General features: G+C 33.8%; 1 protein-coding gene across 3 annotated transcripts in view; it reads left to right on the top strand.

The window, feature by feature from the left end:
* LOC117330799 overlaps window positions 1-17,299 on the top strand; it is a 99,687-nt gene that overhangs the window by 58,618 nt on the left and 23,770 nt on the right. For all 3 annotated transcript variants that reach the window (XM_033889292.1, XM_033889289.1, XM_033889291.1), the window contains exon 3: window positions 204-368. In XM_033889292.1, the coding sequence (XP_033745183.1) occupies window positions 204-368 (165 nt within the window). The remainder of the gene's footprint in view (window positions 1-203; window positions 369-17,299) is intronic.

The raw sequence follows: 17,299 nt of genomic DNA, 5'->3' as shown, positions 1-17,299 counted from the left end.
GCAAAGCTCCTTCAAGTATCTAATTCTTTTACAGAAAAGTTCTAACTTTCAAGGTTTGGAAAAGAATATTTTCAGTAGTGTCTGTTGTTATTATTATTATATTAATGAAAACTGAAAATTTAATGGACCTGAAAAATACTGAAATTGAAATTCGAACAAATGAATTTTAATTGATTTTTTATGATTCTTTTATTTCATTGCAGCGCCATGAACATCTGTCAGAAAAATGGGATTTGGCCAAGAGTGAGGTACGACACGACCAATACGAACAACTCCTTGAGAAGTTATCACTCCAAAAACAGCTTATACAGAAACAAGATCTGTACGCCCAGCAGAGGAGAGAGGAAGCCGATCGACTACAGTTACAGGTAAATGCGACTCCAGATTCTCAACAAATTTTTTCTAGTCAAATGCATTTGTAAATATCATCTAACTCTAAAATTATATGGAGTTGTTCTAATATCTTGGGTGTCTTTTGTAAAATCCATTGAGATTGCAGGTGGTAGACACTGCTGGTGGACATTAGTCCCTGATGTTTGCCATAACCTGTATGCCAAATTTTAATTCATTTGAATAGTGACATGGTTTCGAATGTACTTTTCAAACTCCGTAAAATTATGGAATTTATTTAAGTATCATTTGGCTATAGCACCCCTAGAGATTTCGACCTGTTTTGAAATTTTCTCTGTCACCTCTTACTGACCTTGGTATCAACACTTTAAGCCTTCACTATAATGACTGACGAGCCCTGGAGAGACGAAACAGCTGTCCGATGCAGCAATTAATATACATATTTGGTTCTACTTTGTCAATTTCTCAATTTGTTCTGAAAGGTGCTAATATCTTGTGTGCGTTTTGTATAGTCATCTAATATCAATTATGTTTTTAACAATCTGATTTGTCATTACCAACTTAGGTAGGATTTATATTTTTTCTGTCCGTCTCAAACTGTTTTACTTTACAGATCATATAACATCTATGATTAGTGACCGAGTGTGGTCGTTTGTTTCCAGTTGAGAACTAGTTTGATCCTGTATCCTGCAGCTTTTAATTTCTGTCACTGCTTTTGTCTCGTTAAACAATTATCTTCCTGGGGAAATTTCAATCAAATTCACTGAATTTTTATTTCATTCTGAGAAAAGTTGTTTTGCTATTGTTGTGAACATCTCTCTATACCTTCAAAAATAGGTCAATTTGCTATTTTTTCACTTCAACAGTTTATTATTTTTTTGAGTAACTTCATAACCTATGTTAATTGGGAAGAAGTAGTCTATGGATTAATAGCTAACAATTATGAAATTAAATTTTTTAAAAAGTAATAATAATCTTGAATTCCTTTGAATCCCTATATCTATATATAATTTAAGGTAATGTCTTGAAATATATTTCGGAAATTTGCTTCAGAATGTAGACATTTGCTTGACCTAGTAGCCTCTTCAGTGGCCGAACTGGCTTCCAGGTTCACAGGGTTTTGTGTCATCTGTTTTTTTTTTGCTACAAATTCGACTTTAAGGCACCACCAGCTCACAAACCTCTTGCACTAAACTTCATCTGTAGAAAAATATTTGCACACAATCATGAATGTTTAATGTATCATTGCCGAGCAGGGTTATAGAACCATATTCATGAGAAACATGCCTAGCTTGCAAAATTAACAACTGAGTTGAAGAAAAAAAGGAAAATAAAAAGATTTGATTTGCACTGTCAACATGCAAGAAAGCTGCCTTATGTATGCATATTTCATGAACATATTGGAAAGTGTTATTCGCTGTCTGTCAGTAGAGATCTGGGTTTTGGTCATATGTTAAGAGTTTACATGAACTCCAACAGGATTAATGTCCATTGAATGTGTGGCAAGCATGTCCATGTACTTCAGAAACAAATGAAATTTTAAAAGACAAGTGTTGGAAAATTATTGGAGGTTCATTGAATGACTTCAGTACATTAGCTTATCTTAGTTTTATGAAACACGAATCATGTGTTATTATTGTTTTAAGACTTTATTGATATAAGGGACAGATATGTGAAGAAAGCTTTATTTTTGTGTAGAACAATGTTGAGAAGAAAGATAGTTTACTTATATATCTGTAGAAAGCTCATATCACAAAATTGTATTTGGAAGCAAAGATTATCATGAACTTATGATGAAGTCATGAAATGGTTATCTTGTAATGCCAGTTTTGTTTTTTGAGATTTACATAACCAAAGAAAGTATAATAGTTGTCTGAAAGAGTTTCGTCTATAACCAGAAAATTTAAAGGTTGCCATGGAGATTTCATTGCCAAAGAAGGATTAGTGATTGTCACGGAGATTTTGTTTTGTAACCAAAGAGAGGTTAAGGGTTGTCACAGAGATTTTGTTTTGTAACCAAAGAGAGGTTAAGGGTTGTCATGGAGATTTTGTTTTGTAACCAAAGAGAGGTTAAGGGTTGTCATGGAGATTTTGTTTTGTAACCAAAGAGAGGTTAAGGGTTGTCATGGAGATTTTGTTTTGTAACAAAAGAAGGTTTAATGGTTGTCACGGAGATTTTGTTTTGTAACCAAAGAGAGGTTAAGGGTTGTCATGGAGATTTTGTTTTGTAACAAAAGAAGGTTTAATGGTTGTCACGGAGATTTTGTTTTGTAACCAAAGAGAGGTTAAGGGTTGTCATGGAGATTTTGTTTTGTAACCAAAGAAAGGTTAATGGTTGTCATGGAGATTTTGTTTTGTAACCAAAGAAAGTTGAATGGTTGTCATGGAGATTGTGTTACCAAAAAAGGTTTAATGGTTGTCATGGAGATTTTGTTTTGTAACCAAAGTAAGGTTAAGGGTTGTCATGGAGATTTTGTTTTGTAACCAATGAAAGGTTAATGGTTGTCATGGAGATTTTGTTTTGTAACCAATGAAAGGTTAATGGTTGTCATGGAGATTTTGTTACCAAAGAAGGTTTAATGGTTGTCATGGAAATTGTTTCCAAAGTCAGATTGGACCATATATCATCTCCTCATGGGGCTGGTCTCAAGTGGTGGGTAGATTTAGTATATTAAGGGGTCTAGCACCATTTGAAATCAGTGCTCTTGTAGAGAATTTATCATCAGGAACCGAAGAGGATGGAACCATCTGAAATGAAGACTGTCTGCTTGATATTTGCATGAAGAATTAAGTCACTGCTGTCTAAAAATCAGCAGAGAAATTGGTTTAAAATTGGTTTAAAACAATAGGAAATTTTATCTGATTTTGTTGATTAACAGGACTTTATCACAAAGTTACCGAATCATATAGTTAATTCATCATCATCCTCTCTAATGCTTTCAGATTCCAAGGTTTTGGTTCACGACCTTGAACTCTTGTCAGTTTGTTGCAACTGAAATTCATGAAATTTTTTATCCTAAAATGCCATAGACTCACCATCTGAGATTTTGTGTGCGAGTTCCCTGTGACTTCATGGTTCTAAGGTCGTGAAGAATTTTTGTGGTTTTAATTTTTGTAGTTGATATCCTCAACTTTAACAGTTTAAGATCAAATAGGTTTACAGCTATATCTATCACGCTATGTCACGAGAGATGGTATGACTTCATCACTAAGATCTTACTTACACCCACAAGTCTTAATATAGGCTTGAGACAAATTTGTTCAATTAACAAGGCAGCCCCAGGTTCCAGTGTTCAGTTCTTCAAACAAACAAAATATTTGTATTCATCTATTTCACTTTCATGTAAGAAAAAGATGTAAAAGAAGACATGCTATTTTCAGTAAATGCTGCTTGATTTAATCTTGAAATATCGCAGTATCCAAATTTACTGTTTTTGAAATTTTAGTGCAAAGAGGAAGCTTTTTAAGATATGGGTCACCATCTGCCTATACAAGTCTATGTGCACTTTAAACATGACCCAGTCACCAATATGCCTGCTTAAACCGCTCATGCTAGGAAGCTTCACATAAATTGTCGCTTCTTACCTCAAAGTTTAATGCATTGTAGTATCGGGAGAACTGGAAAAAAACCCCAATGCATTAGGCCCACTGTTAAGATCGTCTTAGACTTAGATATGTAGTCATTTTATATGACACTGTGTCAGAAAAATGCCAGTGTTTGTCCTTGATTTTAAAAATCAATGACTTTTTCTACCCTAAGAAGCTGGTGAATTGGTAATTTTAACGTCTTCATAAAATTTCACAAAGATTGCTTGATACCGATAATGGTCTGAAACTGATCCTACTTACGGGATTTGACTCGTAATGTCACAGACTCCGAGTCTTCCCAGCCGTCATCACCCAAGCTGTCACTGACGGCAATAGTGCGGTACAGTGATGGATAGTTAGAGAGAGGAATACAAAAATTGGAGGGAAATTCTAGACCCATTGCAGAGTGTCCGCTAACAAACCTTACGGATGTTGAACTGGCATCGTGTTATCCGTGGAGGAAATTCTGTACCGTTCAATTGTCAAACAGTGTTTATCATACTATCTGGTAGCGATAGGTATTTATCACAATTGCCATTAAAACAAAATGTTTTCAAATTAATGTCATCTTAATTTAATTGCTTTTATCTAGTATTAAGCAAATTACATTTTTATGATATGTAGAAATAGTATTACTGACATTTTCTCTGTGATGTTAGTATTCAACAGTAAAATCTATTATGTGTTGAATATATTAAAATTTAGATTTTTAAATTTTAAAATTATCCCAAAGCTTCTCAATCTTTGATTCCTTTCTGCATTATATGTGCTGAGAAAATAAAAAAATGAAAAATAAATTGAAAAATTGATTTTAAAAATAGTTCTCCTGAGATCAGTAGTAATAGCATACAAGCCGATAGATCTAAAACACTATATGTGAGAGCAATATGTGTGTATATACATATATGTAAATCATATGACTTATAAATATGCATTTATAACATAAATATGTAAATTCAATGACTTATGAATATGCAAATTTGATGACTTATAAGTTTATGATTCAGATGAAAATGTTTGGATTTCTGGAATGGTGTAGATATCTATTTCTATCTGAAACCTGATGTAACAAATTACAGTAATAGGTATTGGTATAATATTTGTCAACCGTATTACGTGTCACCGGAGTCCCAAGTGACTTATTAATAGATATTAATGATGTAAGTGGCCTCGGAGTAACTTGTGTTGCAACATGCCATTGTGGATATATTTATAAACACAAGGCCTTTTGATATGAAGGTATGCCAAAAAAAATTAACGTGCTTATGAATTGTACTTGAATTTTTTTACTTAGAGCTTTAATCATTGTCTGTTTGCTTGAACGTAGATGGGAAAATTTGCAATGAAAATTATACCTAAGAATGTGTAGCTTTTGAACAAGCTACATAAAGTATTAAAGAATTGCTCAGGTACTGATGCTGAATTCTAAATTTCAAAATTTCAAACTTGACCATCTTGGTTCTTGGAACACAACTGAATTGAAACAAATAAGGACAATGAGGAATTTCAACACCCAAAATTCTTGTTATAGAAACAGTATACATGAGCTTCAGTTAGTGCGATCATAATTGAGCAGAATGCTCTCAGTGCAAAAAGCTCTATAATAAGATAACAGTTCAACAGATATATTAACCCCAAAAAACATTTTATAGAACCTGACAAAATTGCTTATAAAACTAACAGGATTTTAAACAAGCGGTTTCATTGATTTTTTTCTACTGTCAGAAAAAAAGGAAGTGTAAAAACCGTGCAATGGTCAAAATATGAAGATATAGGTTTGCTATGTCCCCGGAGGAGTACCCATATGTGCGTAGTTTTTGTCATACCAAACTGATACTCGGCCTCTGCAGTCACATTGGCGGACTGGTTTCTCTAATCAGATTTGGTAAATGCGTTTATTGGCTTTTTTGTCGATGACTGTAACATACATAATGGTTGGAGTGAGTACTTGCGTTTTTCTTTCACAAACCGAACATGATTTCATCAAGGAACTATACGAGGTGCCCTATAAGCTTGTTAAAGTAATGTGTTAGGCCTGTGGTTTTTATATAACAGAGATGTACTTGGTATGGAGGTACCATTATTTATTGATCATCGTACTGACTTTATGGCAGATGCTTCTCTCAAAGGACATTTGGAAACGGTCCATTTCCACGTGTACTTATTTTCACAATTCTTTCGACATATTTGCGAGGGTTAGAATTGAAAAATATAACGGCAGAAGGTTATATTGTTTCTCTTTTTAATACCCCTAAAGTTTCAATATGGATTAGTCCAGCTCAAAGGATGGAAGAACCTACAAAAGTAACTGAGGGATGAAAGGTTTTAACCCTTTGCCACATGCAGGTTATAACACTTCAGCACTCTGTGCCAATAGTGCAAAGATACATTGTTGCAATGCAACATTATCGCGCTGACTGAAATATACATACACCATCTCAATGGCAGTTTTTGAGAAATCAAGCTTTGTTTTGATTAATTTTTCTAAACCTAATTTTGAAAGTGAAATAGTTGTTTTAGACATTTTTAGTAAGTTAGAATTATGTTCAGAATTTCTTAAATTTTAATTCTGTGCTATTTTCTTTATAAAACCAACAACACATAACCACGAAATCAGCTGTATACAAACAGAACAGACAAATTTCAAAATATTTTGACAATGTAATTTATAATTCATTGAATTCCTGTACATGAAATGATTCAACATTAACTCCCAAATGAAGCAAACTGAATTTTCAAAGTTTTCACAAGAGTATTTCAACAGTTCAGGCTTAAGCCTAGAATATTTTAAATCCGATGTCGCGACGAAGGAATGTGTATCCGACCATTTTGGGTCAAATCTACTTTCGTTTTTCAATTGCCAGCGAGCGTAGTTATTAGTGTGTCGAGCTATGGTGGAAAACTGATTCTCATTGAAGAAAAGGTAGAAATAATCAATGGGACTTGCAGTATCAACATCAAAAGTTTCTGGAAGTACTGGCCCCGTTTCCCTAACAAAATCATTTACTGTGATCGGCGAAAAATCTCGGTCAACATTGCGTAATGGCGGCAGTACAACAAGTTGCCGTTCGTCCTCATTTTCGGACTCGTTATCTGTTGACAGTTCATTTAGAACATCGTTAAGATCAATATCTGACTCAATGTATTCAGGTCCAAAGCCATCGAACTCTAAATTATCATCATCGTCGTCAAAAACGTCGCGCAAAATCGTAGCCACAGCCGCCATCACGCCTCGTTGTTGTCACACTTTTCTACACTCATGACTCACACTTTCTAGGTTAATTTATTCAAAAACTTTCGTATGAATGACGTGTACAAATCTGATTGGTCGATGCATTGATATCTTCTTAAAATAGTATCAGGGATTTCCAGATAGGTGTCGCTCTCAATCAAGGGATTTTCCATGTCTAAGTTTACCGAACCGGCATGGCGTCGAGAGGCGCTTACATTGAGATAACGTAGAGGCGTCGAGAAGCACTTACATGGAGATAATGCAAAGGCGTCGAGAAGCGCTTACATGTGGCAAGGGGTAAAGGCGTCCAGAGGCGCTTACATGTGGCAAAGGGTTAAATAAAAATTAATTTAGTTTTTCATTAGAGTTGTCTCCCCTTGGATTTTATTTTTACCCATCTTTTATGATATTTTTAAGAGCCATATTGGCAGCATATATGGTATGCAGTTTTGAAATGCTATATAATTAACTCAATTTCATAATTTATCTCTGTCAGCACAAGACTATTTTACTTGTATATTTACATTGGGTAAAATAAAAACAAAACAAAAATGAAGAAAAATGCAGCTAACGGAAAATTAGATAAAATGTATCATTTAACCTGTATATCAAAATATAAAATTATTCTGACTTCCCTGTGCAGCTAGTTCACAACACCATATTTGTATTTTCTGCATATTTCAAAATTATCCATTATTCAGGTGCTATATATATTGATTTTAATGACTTATTTCAGAAAGACTGTGTAGCTAAAATCCTTCGGACATTATGTAATTAACATTTTCTATCAAACTTTTTTCACTTCAAGGATATGCAAAGATTTATTCCCCAAAGACATATTCCTTGAAAATAGCTCATTACACAAATGCACACAGAGATTATATAACTCTAATCTGCCTATCACAACATACTGTGTATCTACATCTAAGTACTTCTAAATAAAGCCTGGCATTTCTGCATAGTGATAAAAAATTATTTTTTTCTGAGAATTTCACCTTTCTATTCATGATGCATCTATACTGGATTGTAGAGTTGATAATTTTTAATTGATCAAAACTAGAGTTGATAATTTTTAGTTGATCAAAACTTAACACAATCATATAGGTCGTAACTATATATAGTTTAAGTTACAGTACTCCTTGAATTATTTTCGGTGTTTTGAATTTCTCCCATCGCCTTTCCGTGTACAATATGTACACTATACCAGTGAAAACACTCTAAATGGAGAAAGGGATTCAGTAAGCTTATAAGAATAAAGTATACATATTGACTGATATATCAACATATTAAACCTGTTCAGCACAGTTAATTGTTTTTCGACTGGATTTAGCAGTTCATTGTTTTTTGCCTAGATTTAGCCGTTAATTGTTTTTTGCCTAGATTTAGCAGTTTCAAATGTTTTTTGACAAAATTTAGCACGGTTAATTGTTTTCGACTAGATTTAGCACAGATAATTGTTATTTGACTAGATTTAGTATTGTTCAATGTTTTTTTACTTGATTTAGCACAGTTAATAGTTTTTTGACCAGATTTAGCACAGTTAATTGTTTTTTGACAAGATTAATAGCACAGTTAATTGTTATTTGACTAGATCGATTAAGTATAGTTCAATGTTTTTTGACTTGATTTAGCACAGTTAATTGCTTTTTGACAAGATTTAGCACAGTTAATTGTTTTTCGACAAGATTTAGTACAGTTCAATATGTTTTTCGACTTGATTTGGCACGTAAAGTTCAGTGTTTTCTAGCTGACTAGACGTTTAGCACAATTCATTGTTGTTGACTAGATATATAGCACTTTTGAAAGTTGTTGATGGCTTAATCTGCTTATTATGATGTTGATAAAACTGAAGGTTTAGAAATATTTTAATGAAAGCATGATTCCTAAGAGATTGTATATGCATTCATAATGTGTGCAACTCGAATCCGTCAGTCCTTTAACATTTCCTGTTATTGATATTTCGGGAGAAGCACTGGAACATCGTTGTCAAACTTCATATGTGGGTTCCACTTGCAGGTCCCTAGTCGTGAATGTTCACTTTTGAGACTGATCAGAAATCAAGATTGCCAACAGGCAGCCATTATGAATTTTGACAGTTGAATTGAGATTGTTAATGTTATTCTTCATTTATCTTCCTAAATGTTTGCCTGTAGGCTCCCCTTGTACCTAGTTATGCCTGGTCCATTTTGTGACTGATCTGAAAACAAGATGGCAGTCAGGTGGCCATTTTGAATTTTATCAGTTAAATTTTGTTATCTTAGAAAGTTCTTCATGGAATATTTCTTGAATTTCATTTTGATTTCCCTTGTATTGGTTGACGTTTGTTAACCCTATTTCTCAGAGAATTCTGGATGGATCTTTCTTATATTTAATATATAGGTTCCTCTGGTTTTCAAATGATTAAGAGGAAGAAGAGAAAATTGGAGAAAAGATCAGTCTTACAAAGATTCAATAAAGGTTATAAAATGGTGGGCACCAAGATCCCTCTGGTATCTCTTGTTAGAGATATAATACCCACATATTTTGTACAAACATTATAAAATATTAAAAAAAAGGAATGCTGATTTGAAATTTCTTGTAAATTTACCCAGATAAATATGTATTTACCTTGATATAGACTTAAAGTTAATGTACATTATGTGCTAAATGCTTTATTATTTCCTGATACAATATAAGTAACAGGACTATTTTTTAGAGTTATCTGCCCTTGTTGCTAGTGTGTACTCATTGAAATGACAAAAACAAAAGATATCTGTATACAATAATTAACTGATCTAAAACCAGCCTGTCCTTTTAGGCCCAGTAAAGCTATGCGTTAAAAGCCTTTTGTTATGATTATGGATCCGTGGATATCGGTTGGACAGGTTTTTGTTTTAAGTACATTCTGTGTAATATACCAAGTCAAGTTCGCCAATCCAATATCGAAGCTTCATAAAGCCCCATCTGATAACTTATTATATTGATAATAGCTAAACAATAAGTCCGAGGTCAGCATTGTGATCAAATTAGACTCGCGAGATCCTGTCTCCTTTTATTGTTCTCACTGTGGTTTTTACGAGGTCCCGGGGCCTGTATTATCAACACGTAAAACTGTCCAGTGGTGGACACAGTTTGGCTGGAGAAGATCTGCCTTCGAGGACAGGACGTCTTCACCAGTACGACCGTATAAGTGTGAATACACAGGTCATACTGAGCACATTTAGCCTTCAGAAATACTGCTGGAATCAGTTGATACTCCATTGGAAAGGAAACTTACCTGATGTGTTCTTGTCTATACTGATTTCTGAAGTTGGTATTCTGTGAAACACATTCTTATATATGTATATTCTTATATATATATATATATAGTTATTTAGTTTTTTTTATTTATTGGTGCAAAAAGATCACAAAGATAACGTTGAACATTAGCAGTGGTCATTTGTTTTATAACGCATGACCAGGGAATCCAATACAATCCTAATTTATTTGTTAGAATTTCCTAGGGCTCGCTGAGTTGGTTTGTATTCCTTGATTGGCCCTGGAGCAGAGTAATAGGGAATTAATTGTAGGTTGATATCGTGTGTTGATTATGTGACTGAGGCTGTGGAAACCGCCTTCGGTTGGATTGAACACTGGCCGAGGTATCGTCAAGCTCATCCCGAGGACTTCTCCACTACAAATAGCATGTGTGGATCAAGCAGCCATTGATTGCACTATTTATCCTTCCTCAGTACGGATCTATATATCTTGTCAACGGTTCCTCCTCCGTACCAATTCATTTCAAGGAAGCTATAGGAACACAGCTACGTACGTATATATGACTTATTGCGCAAAAAACGTATTATGTACGTCATATGTGTACGTATGGGAGTCCATGCGCGCAGACATATGTAAATGTTGACACCTATATGTTGTTGTTGAGTTTTTGGATTGTGGACATCCTTGGTGTCATTCTCAGTCTATAGGTGACCCAGTTGAAGCAGAATTGTAGTTTAGTTTCCAATATTGGCAAGCGTTGTGACGACAACCAGGGAAGCTTCCAGCACCAGCAGCAACAGAACTCTCTGCATGGCTGACTAGTGGTTAATATATCAGTCAGCCATTGTCATGTAGTGATACAACAACCATTGCCGGAGAATCTCCATGTTCTGACAATTACAGCAGACGGGAAGGAAAGTTGAGGAGACATCTCGGACAACCTCTTAACAAGCACCGTAGGGTTTGTTATGTTGCAACCTCAGATTTCCTAGAAAACTGGCAGCTGGGAGTCTTATAATCGGTCAGGATGATTCTAACTTCGCTTGGCCAGCAACAGGTATCTTTGAAGTTTAAAGCAGTATAATCTGCCCTGTGTATATTGCTTATATGGTGTGGCATGCCTATGTTTTCTCACTTTTGCTGTTTTTATGTGAAATCAGTCTTAAAAGTAAAATATGTTTTTTGGAATAAATTATGTGTAATGTACTGTAAGTGTGTGGTTGGGCATGTGCACCTGGTGTTTGTGATGTTTGGTGTGTACAGGTCATACATGTGTGGTATTTTACACACATTTCTATGTATAATATACATGCTGACATGGAATCACTCATATATGCACTTCTATATAATTATAGCATACACACACAATCACACACATTTCTATTTATAATACACTCACATGCATTTCTATTTATAGAATACACAGTCACACATTTTTTTATTACACACTTACATGCATTTCTATTTATAGAATACACACAGCCACACACATTTCTATTAATAACACACTCACATGCATTTCTATTTATAGCACACACACACAGTCACACATATTTCTTTTTATTACACACACTCACATGCATTTCTATTTATAGAATACACAAAGTCACACATTTTTTTTATTACACACTCACATGCATTTCTTTTTATAACACACATTTCTATTTATAACACATTTCTATTTATAACACACACAATCACACATGAAGTTATTATTGTAATCAGGCTTACATTCGTATATAACAAACACAAACAGAGGAGATGCGATTCTAGATTTTACTGGGAAGATTTTCTAAAATTGCCTTTATTGTAGTGATGAAACTGTCCCAGATTGATTACTCTAAGCCATAACATTGGCAAAAGATGTGTCTTGTTATGTCACCGTGACAACAGTCCCCTGTGTCTATATATATATATAGACCGGTTATATCAACATGACAACAACAGTCTCCAGTGTCTATATATAGACCAATAGTTACATCACCATGACAACAACAGTCCCCAGTGTCTATATATAGACCAATAGTTACATCACCATGACAACAACAGTCCCCTATGTCTCTATAAAGACCAAGAGTTATATCACCATGACAACAACAGTCCCTAGTGTCTTTATATAGACCGAGAGTTATCACCATGACAACACTCTCCTGATTCTATATATAGACCAAGAGTTATCACCATGACAACAACACTCCCCTGATTCTATATATAGACCAATAGTTATATCACCATGACAACAACAGTCTCCTGTGTCTTTCTATAAGCACTGACTCCATGACTATCATTTTCAATTTCTAATTGGAAAGATTTTGTTGGAAGTGATATAGTAGCGACATATTTTGTCTGACAGATTTGTAAAAACTGATTGTTTAGGATCAAATTGACCTAGATAGCAGTTTAATGGGATATGCATGTGGATGTGAAATTGATTTATTACAAGGGCAATTTATTTATTTTTAAGATATTTGTGCAAGCTGTAATTATTGTTTTTGTTTAAATGTGTTATAGACACAGAACATTTTATGTGTTTTAGAGGTTAGAACATCTGTTGGTTATTCACTAGCTGAAAGAGTTGGATCAGTTATGCATTTCAGAAATATTTGTGAGAATGGTTGGTTTTAAAAAGAAAATGTGAGAACTGTTTATGAGAATGGTTTGTTTGAAAGATAATGTTGGAAAGATTTGTGAGAATGGTTGATAGAAAAATATTTCTGGGCATGAAATTTGATGAGAAATATTGTGTTTAAGGTTCCATGTAAGTAGCATTCTACAGAGATCGCGGACATCCTCGCGGAAACCTTTGTACGACTGAAGTCCTGGTTTCCTCTGGTGCTTAGATTCCTATGTACATACTCTAGCACCATTTGAAATCAGTTTTTCAGTGTTGCTTAGCAACAAGAAGGACTGGTCAACAACACCCAGGATGCCTAATATGGTCAGCCCTGGACCAAAGAAGGTCAGTCCTTGACCAAAGAAGACGGAGCATCCTACCAATTTACTGTTACGTTAATCTTTTTATACTCTATGCCATATGATAATACTTTGCACTAGCTGTTACAAATTTTTAATACTTGATGGTCACCAATCAGAAAGATGAAAGATAAGAATGTTTGAGATATATATGCATGGTTTGAGCTGAAAGAATGTAATGTTTGTCGAGCTAGTGGCAACATGCCTTTAACATTGAAGTGTCAATAAATATCTTAGAAATATTTTTAAGTTGACTATTCCGGTGCATATTTTCATGAATTATTCAATTCCCTCTCTGTTAAAAATTCTACATCAAGCTAAAATTGCTGGGTTTTATTGCGCTGGTTTTGAGTATTTTTTACCACACTGAGCAGACAACACAGAAAAATCTCTTGTAAAATTGCTCGTTGTTGCCTAGCTTTTCTACTATCAGACTAATGTAGGCATTTGTGTGGTACTGATAGCCATATTTCACCAAATACTCTGAATCATTTATTCATTGACAGTGTCCGGACGGCTTGGTTCTGTATACTGTTCACTGGATGCACGCCAGTTTGTATCTCTCTCCCTTAAATCAAACCTCCATTTAGACATCCGCGAGGGTGTGCGGGAACGTCCATAACCATATTGATAATTCAGTTCTGCGTATTTCTGGCTGTCCTGCCGCATCCGAAGGATAGTACACAATATTCAGGGATACCTTTATTGTTCCAAATACCTCGGGGACGGAATTATTCTCCGGTATAAACTGTTGGCCGTTGTGTGTACGGCTCAATGACAGATTTAGTATAATGCCTGTGTACGCTGGCTGGAGAATTAAATTTCCTCACATCCACTCCAACGTAAATGGACCGATGTGTAAATATGATGTTATGAAAATCCATCAGTTTGGTGGAAGTAGGTTTCATCTAGAAATGTGTAATTGTGTTTTTCTGACATATCCTGGAATATGATTGTGATCTGATCTGATCATTCGGGTCCAAAGGGTATTGATTAATCATTGAAAAAACTAGAAATCAGCCGTAAAGTGAATCTAAAAGGATTATATTTTCACAATACAATTAACACAATAGGACCTGTTCACTTTTCTGAAAAAGAGCTTACTTTTTTAGATGATCACCGGTAATTAATCGTACTTATATAGTTTAAAGAAAATAAAAGAAATTCCAATTGATTATGCAATAGAGACTCAAACTGGATCGATGTTTACATTGTAAAAACTAGATGTTTACAGAATAAGATCTTGATGTTTACACAATAAAAACAGGATGTTTACACCATAAAATCTGGATGTTTACACCATAAAATCTTGATGTTTACACAATAAAATCTTGATGTTTACACAATACAAACAGGATGTTTACACAATAAAAACTAGATGTTTACACAATAAAAACTAGATGTTTACACAATAAAACTGGATTTTAACACAATAAAAACTGGATGTTTACACAATAAAAACTGGATGTTTACACAATGAAATCTTGATGTTTACACAATAAAAACAGGATGTTTACACAATAAAAACTAGATGTTTACACAATAAAATCTTGAAGTTTACACAATAAAAACTAGATGTTTACACAATAAAACTGGATGTTTACACAATAAAAACTGGATGTTTACACAATGAAATCTTGATGTTTACACAATAAAAACAGGATGTTTACACAATAAAAACTGGATGTTTACGCAATGAAATGTTGATGTTTACACAATAAAAACAGGATGTTTACACAATAAAAACTGGATGTTTACACGATAAACACTTGATTTTACCTGATAAAAACTTGATGTTTACAAAATAAAGCAAAAACAAAAAATCATGATAAAACTGGATGTTTTACATTAAAAAAAATTCATTAAAAAAAACTTGATGTTTACATTTTAAAACTATGGTAGATGTTTACACAATAGAAACTAGATGTTTACATGATAAAAACAAGATGTTTTTAATTAACACAATAAAAAACAAAAAAAATCACATGATAAAAACTGGATGTTTACATGATAAAAACTAGATGTTTACATGATAAAAACTGGATGTTTACACAACAAAAACTAGATCTTCACACAACAAAAACTAGATCTTCACATTACAGAATATTTACTTTGTTTCATGCAGATTTTTTTAGCACAAACAATAGTAACTTGAGATGTAGATAGACAAAATAATATATTCTAAGAAACATAAATAACATATGGTTAAAGGAAAGTAATGCCAGAAAAAAAAATTAATTTCATCCAAGTGAATTGTACTGTGAATAGATAATGCAATTTAAGGATGAGAAAAATCGAACGAGAAAGGTCAGGATTCAGTGAAAATCCCCCCAGGCTCAGGTCATAGGCTCTGAACTCGTATATTACAGTAGAGGAAGGATTTTACTGTTCTTCAACCTACATCTAAAAAAGTTCATACCAATGGTAATGGTCTAATACATGAGAAAGTTCTAGTGCAAGTATTTCCTTGGAAAATCATTGTTTTATTTTTTATTTAAACAATAACTTTGTAAGTTTATGTATTTCAATTGTCAGGGCTTCATTCCTCCATTTCAGTATATCTCAAAAGGTCCAAATTTCAATGGTTGATATGTTGTATAGGGGTCCTAAGGTCAAGGCCATGTGGCAAGGGTGTATGTATCTAGCACATGATAGAGGCATTAAAATTGTTCTACTGTTCATAATTTTGTTTTACAAATATGCTTCAAGATGGGGTGAAATCAAAGGTAAATTATGTGTCTGACTTCTAGGCCATGCAGTGTTTCCCCTTGAAGGTAGCTGCTTCTTCTGTTTTGTACATCTACTTATCTAAACTCATACATTATAGGCCAGTGTTGTATTAAATCTGATTCTTTTTTCATTTATCAGGAAGGTAAATGAAAGAACAGACACAGACACATAGGGGTTTTAAGCTTAAATGCTGCAAGTTGTATTGAAAAATTAATTAGATATTTCAGATGAAAGAAAATTTACATCATACATGTTGAAGCTTGATTTAACATTGATCTGTGGTGTGAGGAAGACTCTTGTCATGGTATATCCAGAGAACCTATACTTAAACAATGAATATATACATTTTGTACCTGTACAATAGAATGAAAGAAATGAATTCTTATTTTGGCAAATAACAAAAGAATATCTCAAATGATTAAATTAGAGAGATTATATTGAAAGATACCATTATGGTAGACGTCCTATTAAAGGTAGAGTTAGAGTTAGCTTAAGAAGGATATAACATTAGATAAGTTTATATCGCTATAACTGCAAATGGCTGCTCTCAGTGAGCGAAGATCTCTTCCATAAGAACACGGAATTCTTGTACAAACATGAAGTATATGCCACGTATTCGATTTTGAATTGGTATTTGAAAAATGAGGAAAAGGTGGATTTTATATATCACCGATATGTTGGTACGTATATTCGTATGCTTCGATCAATTTGTTTAACCAAGAAATTACCTGAAACATTTTATGAAGAGAAACACAAAGGTTCCTGAAATTAATTGTTTATATTTAGTTTTGGTGTTGTGGGCCTTCTTTATATTATAGTCGAGTGTGCAGTATTTCTTTTGTCTTAACGTAATTTAAGAAGAGTTTGGTTTGCTGATAACAAAGGCTTGTATATGTGTATCTACTGGGGGTTTTGTATAGAGCTTGAAGGCATAAAGGGATTCTTCTCTGCTGGGCGTCCTAAAAAAATTCTTCTACCCCGTATTCAGCTATTATATAGCATTTTAAAATTGTGGTTGGTATTTGAAATCTTTTGTTCATGAGGAGCAAAAACTATAGGACATCCATGTACAGATTTTAGGTTTAAAGTTTAAATTTCAGGGACTATTATAAATTCTTCAGTTGATTGTAGCAAAAGCTTTATCAAGAGATGGTTAGATTAAAAAAAAACGAGCAACAATATATTTTT

Source organism: Pecten maximus, chromosome 7 (assembly GCF_902652985.1).
Source record: "Pecten maximus chromosome 7, xPecMax1.1, whole genome shotgun sequence".
Classification (NCBI taxonomy): Eukaryota; Metazoa; Mollusca; class Bivalvia; order Pectinida; family Pectinidae; genus Pecten; species Pecten maximus.
This window is presented reverse-complemented; position numbering and strand designations above follow the sequence as displayed.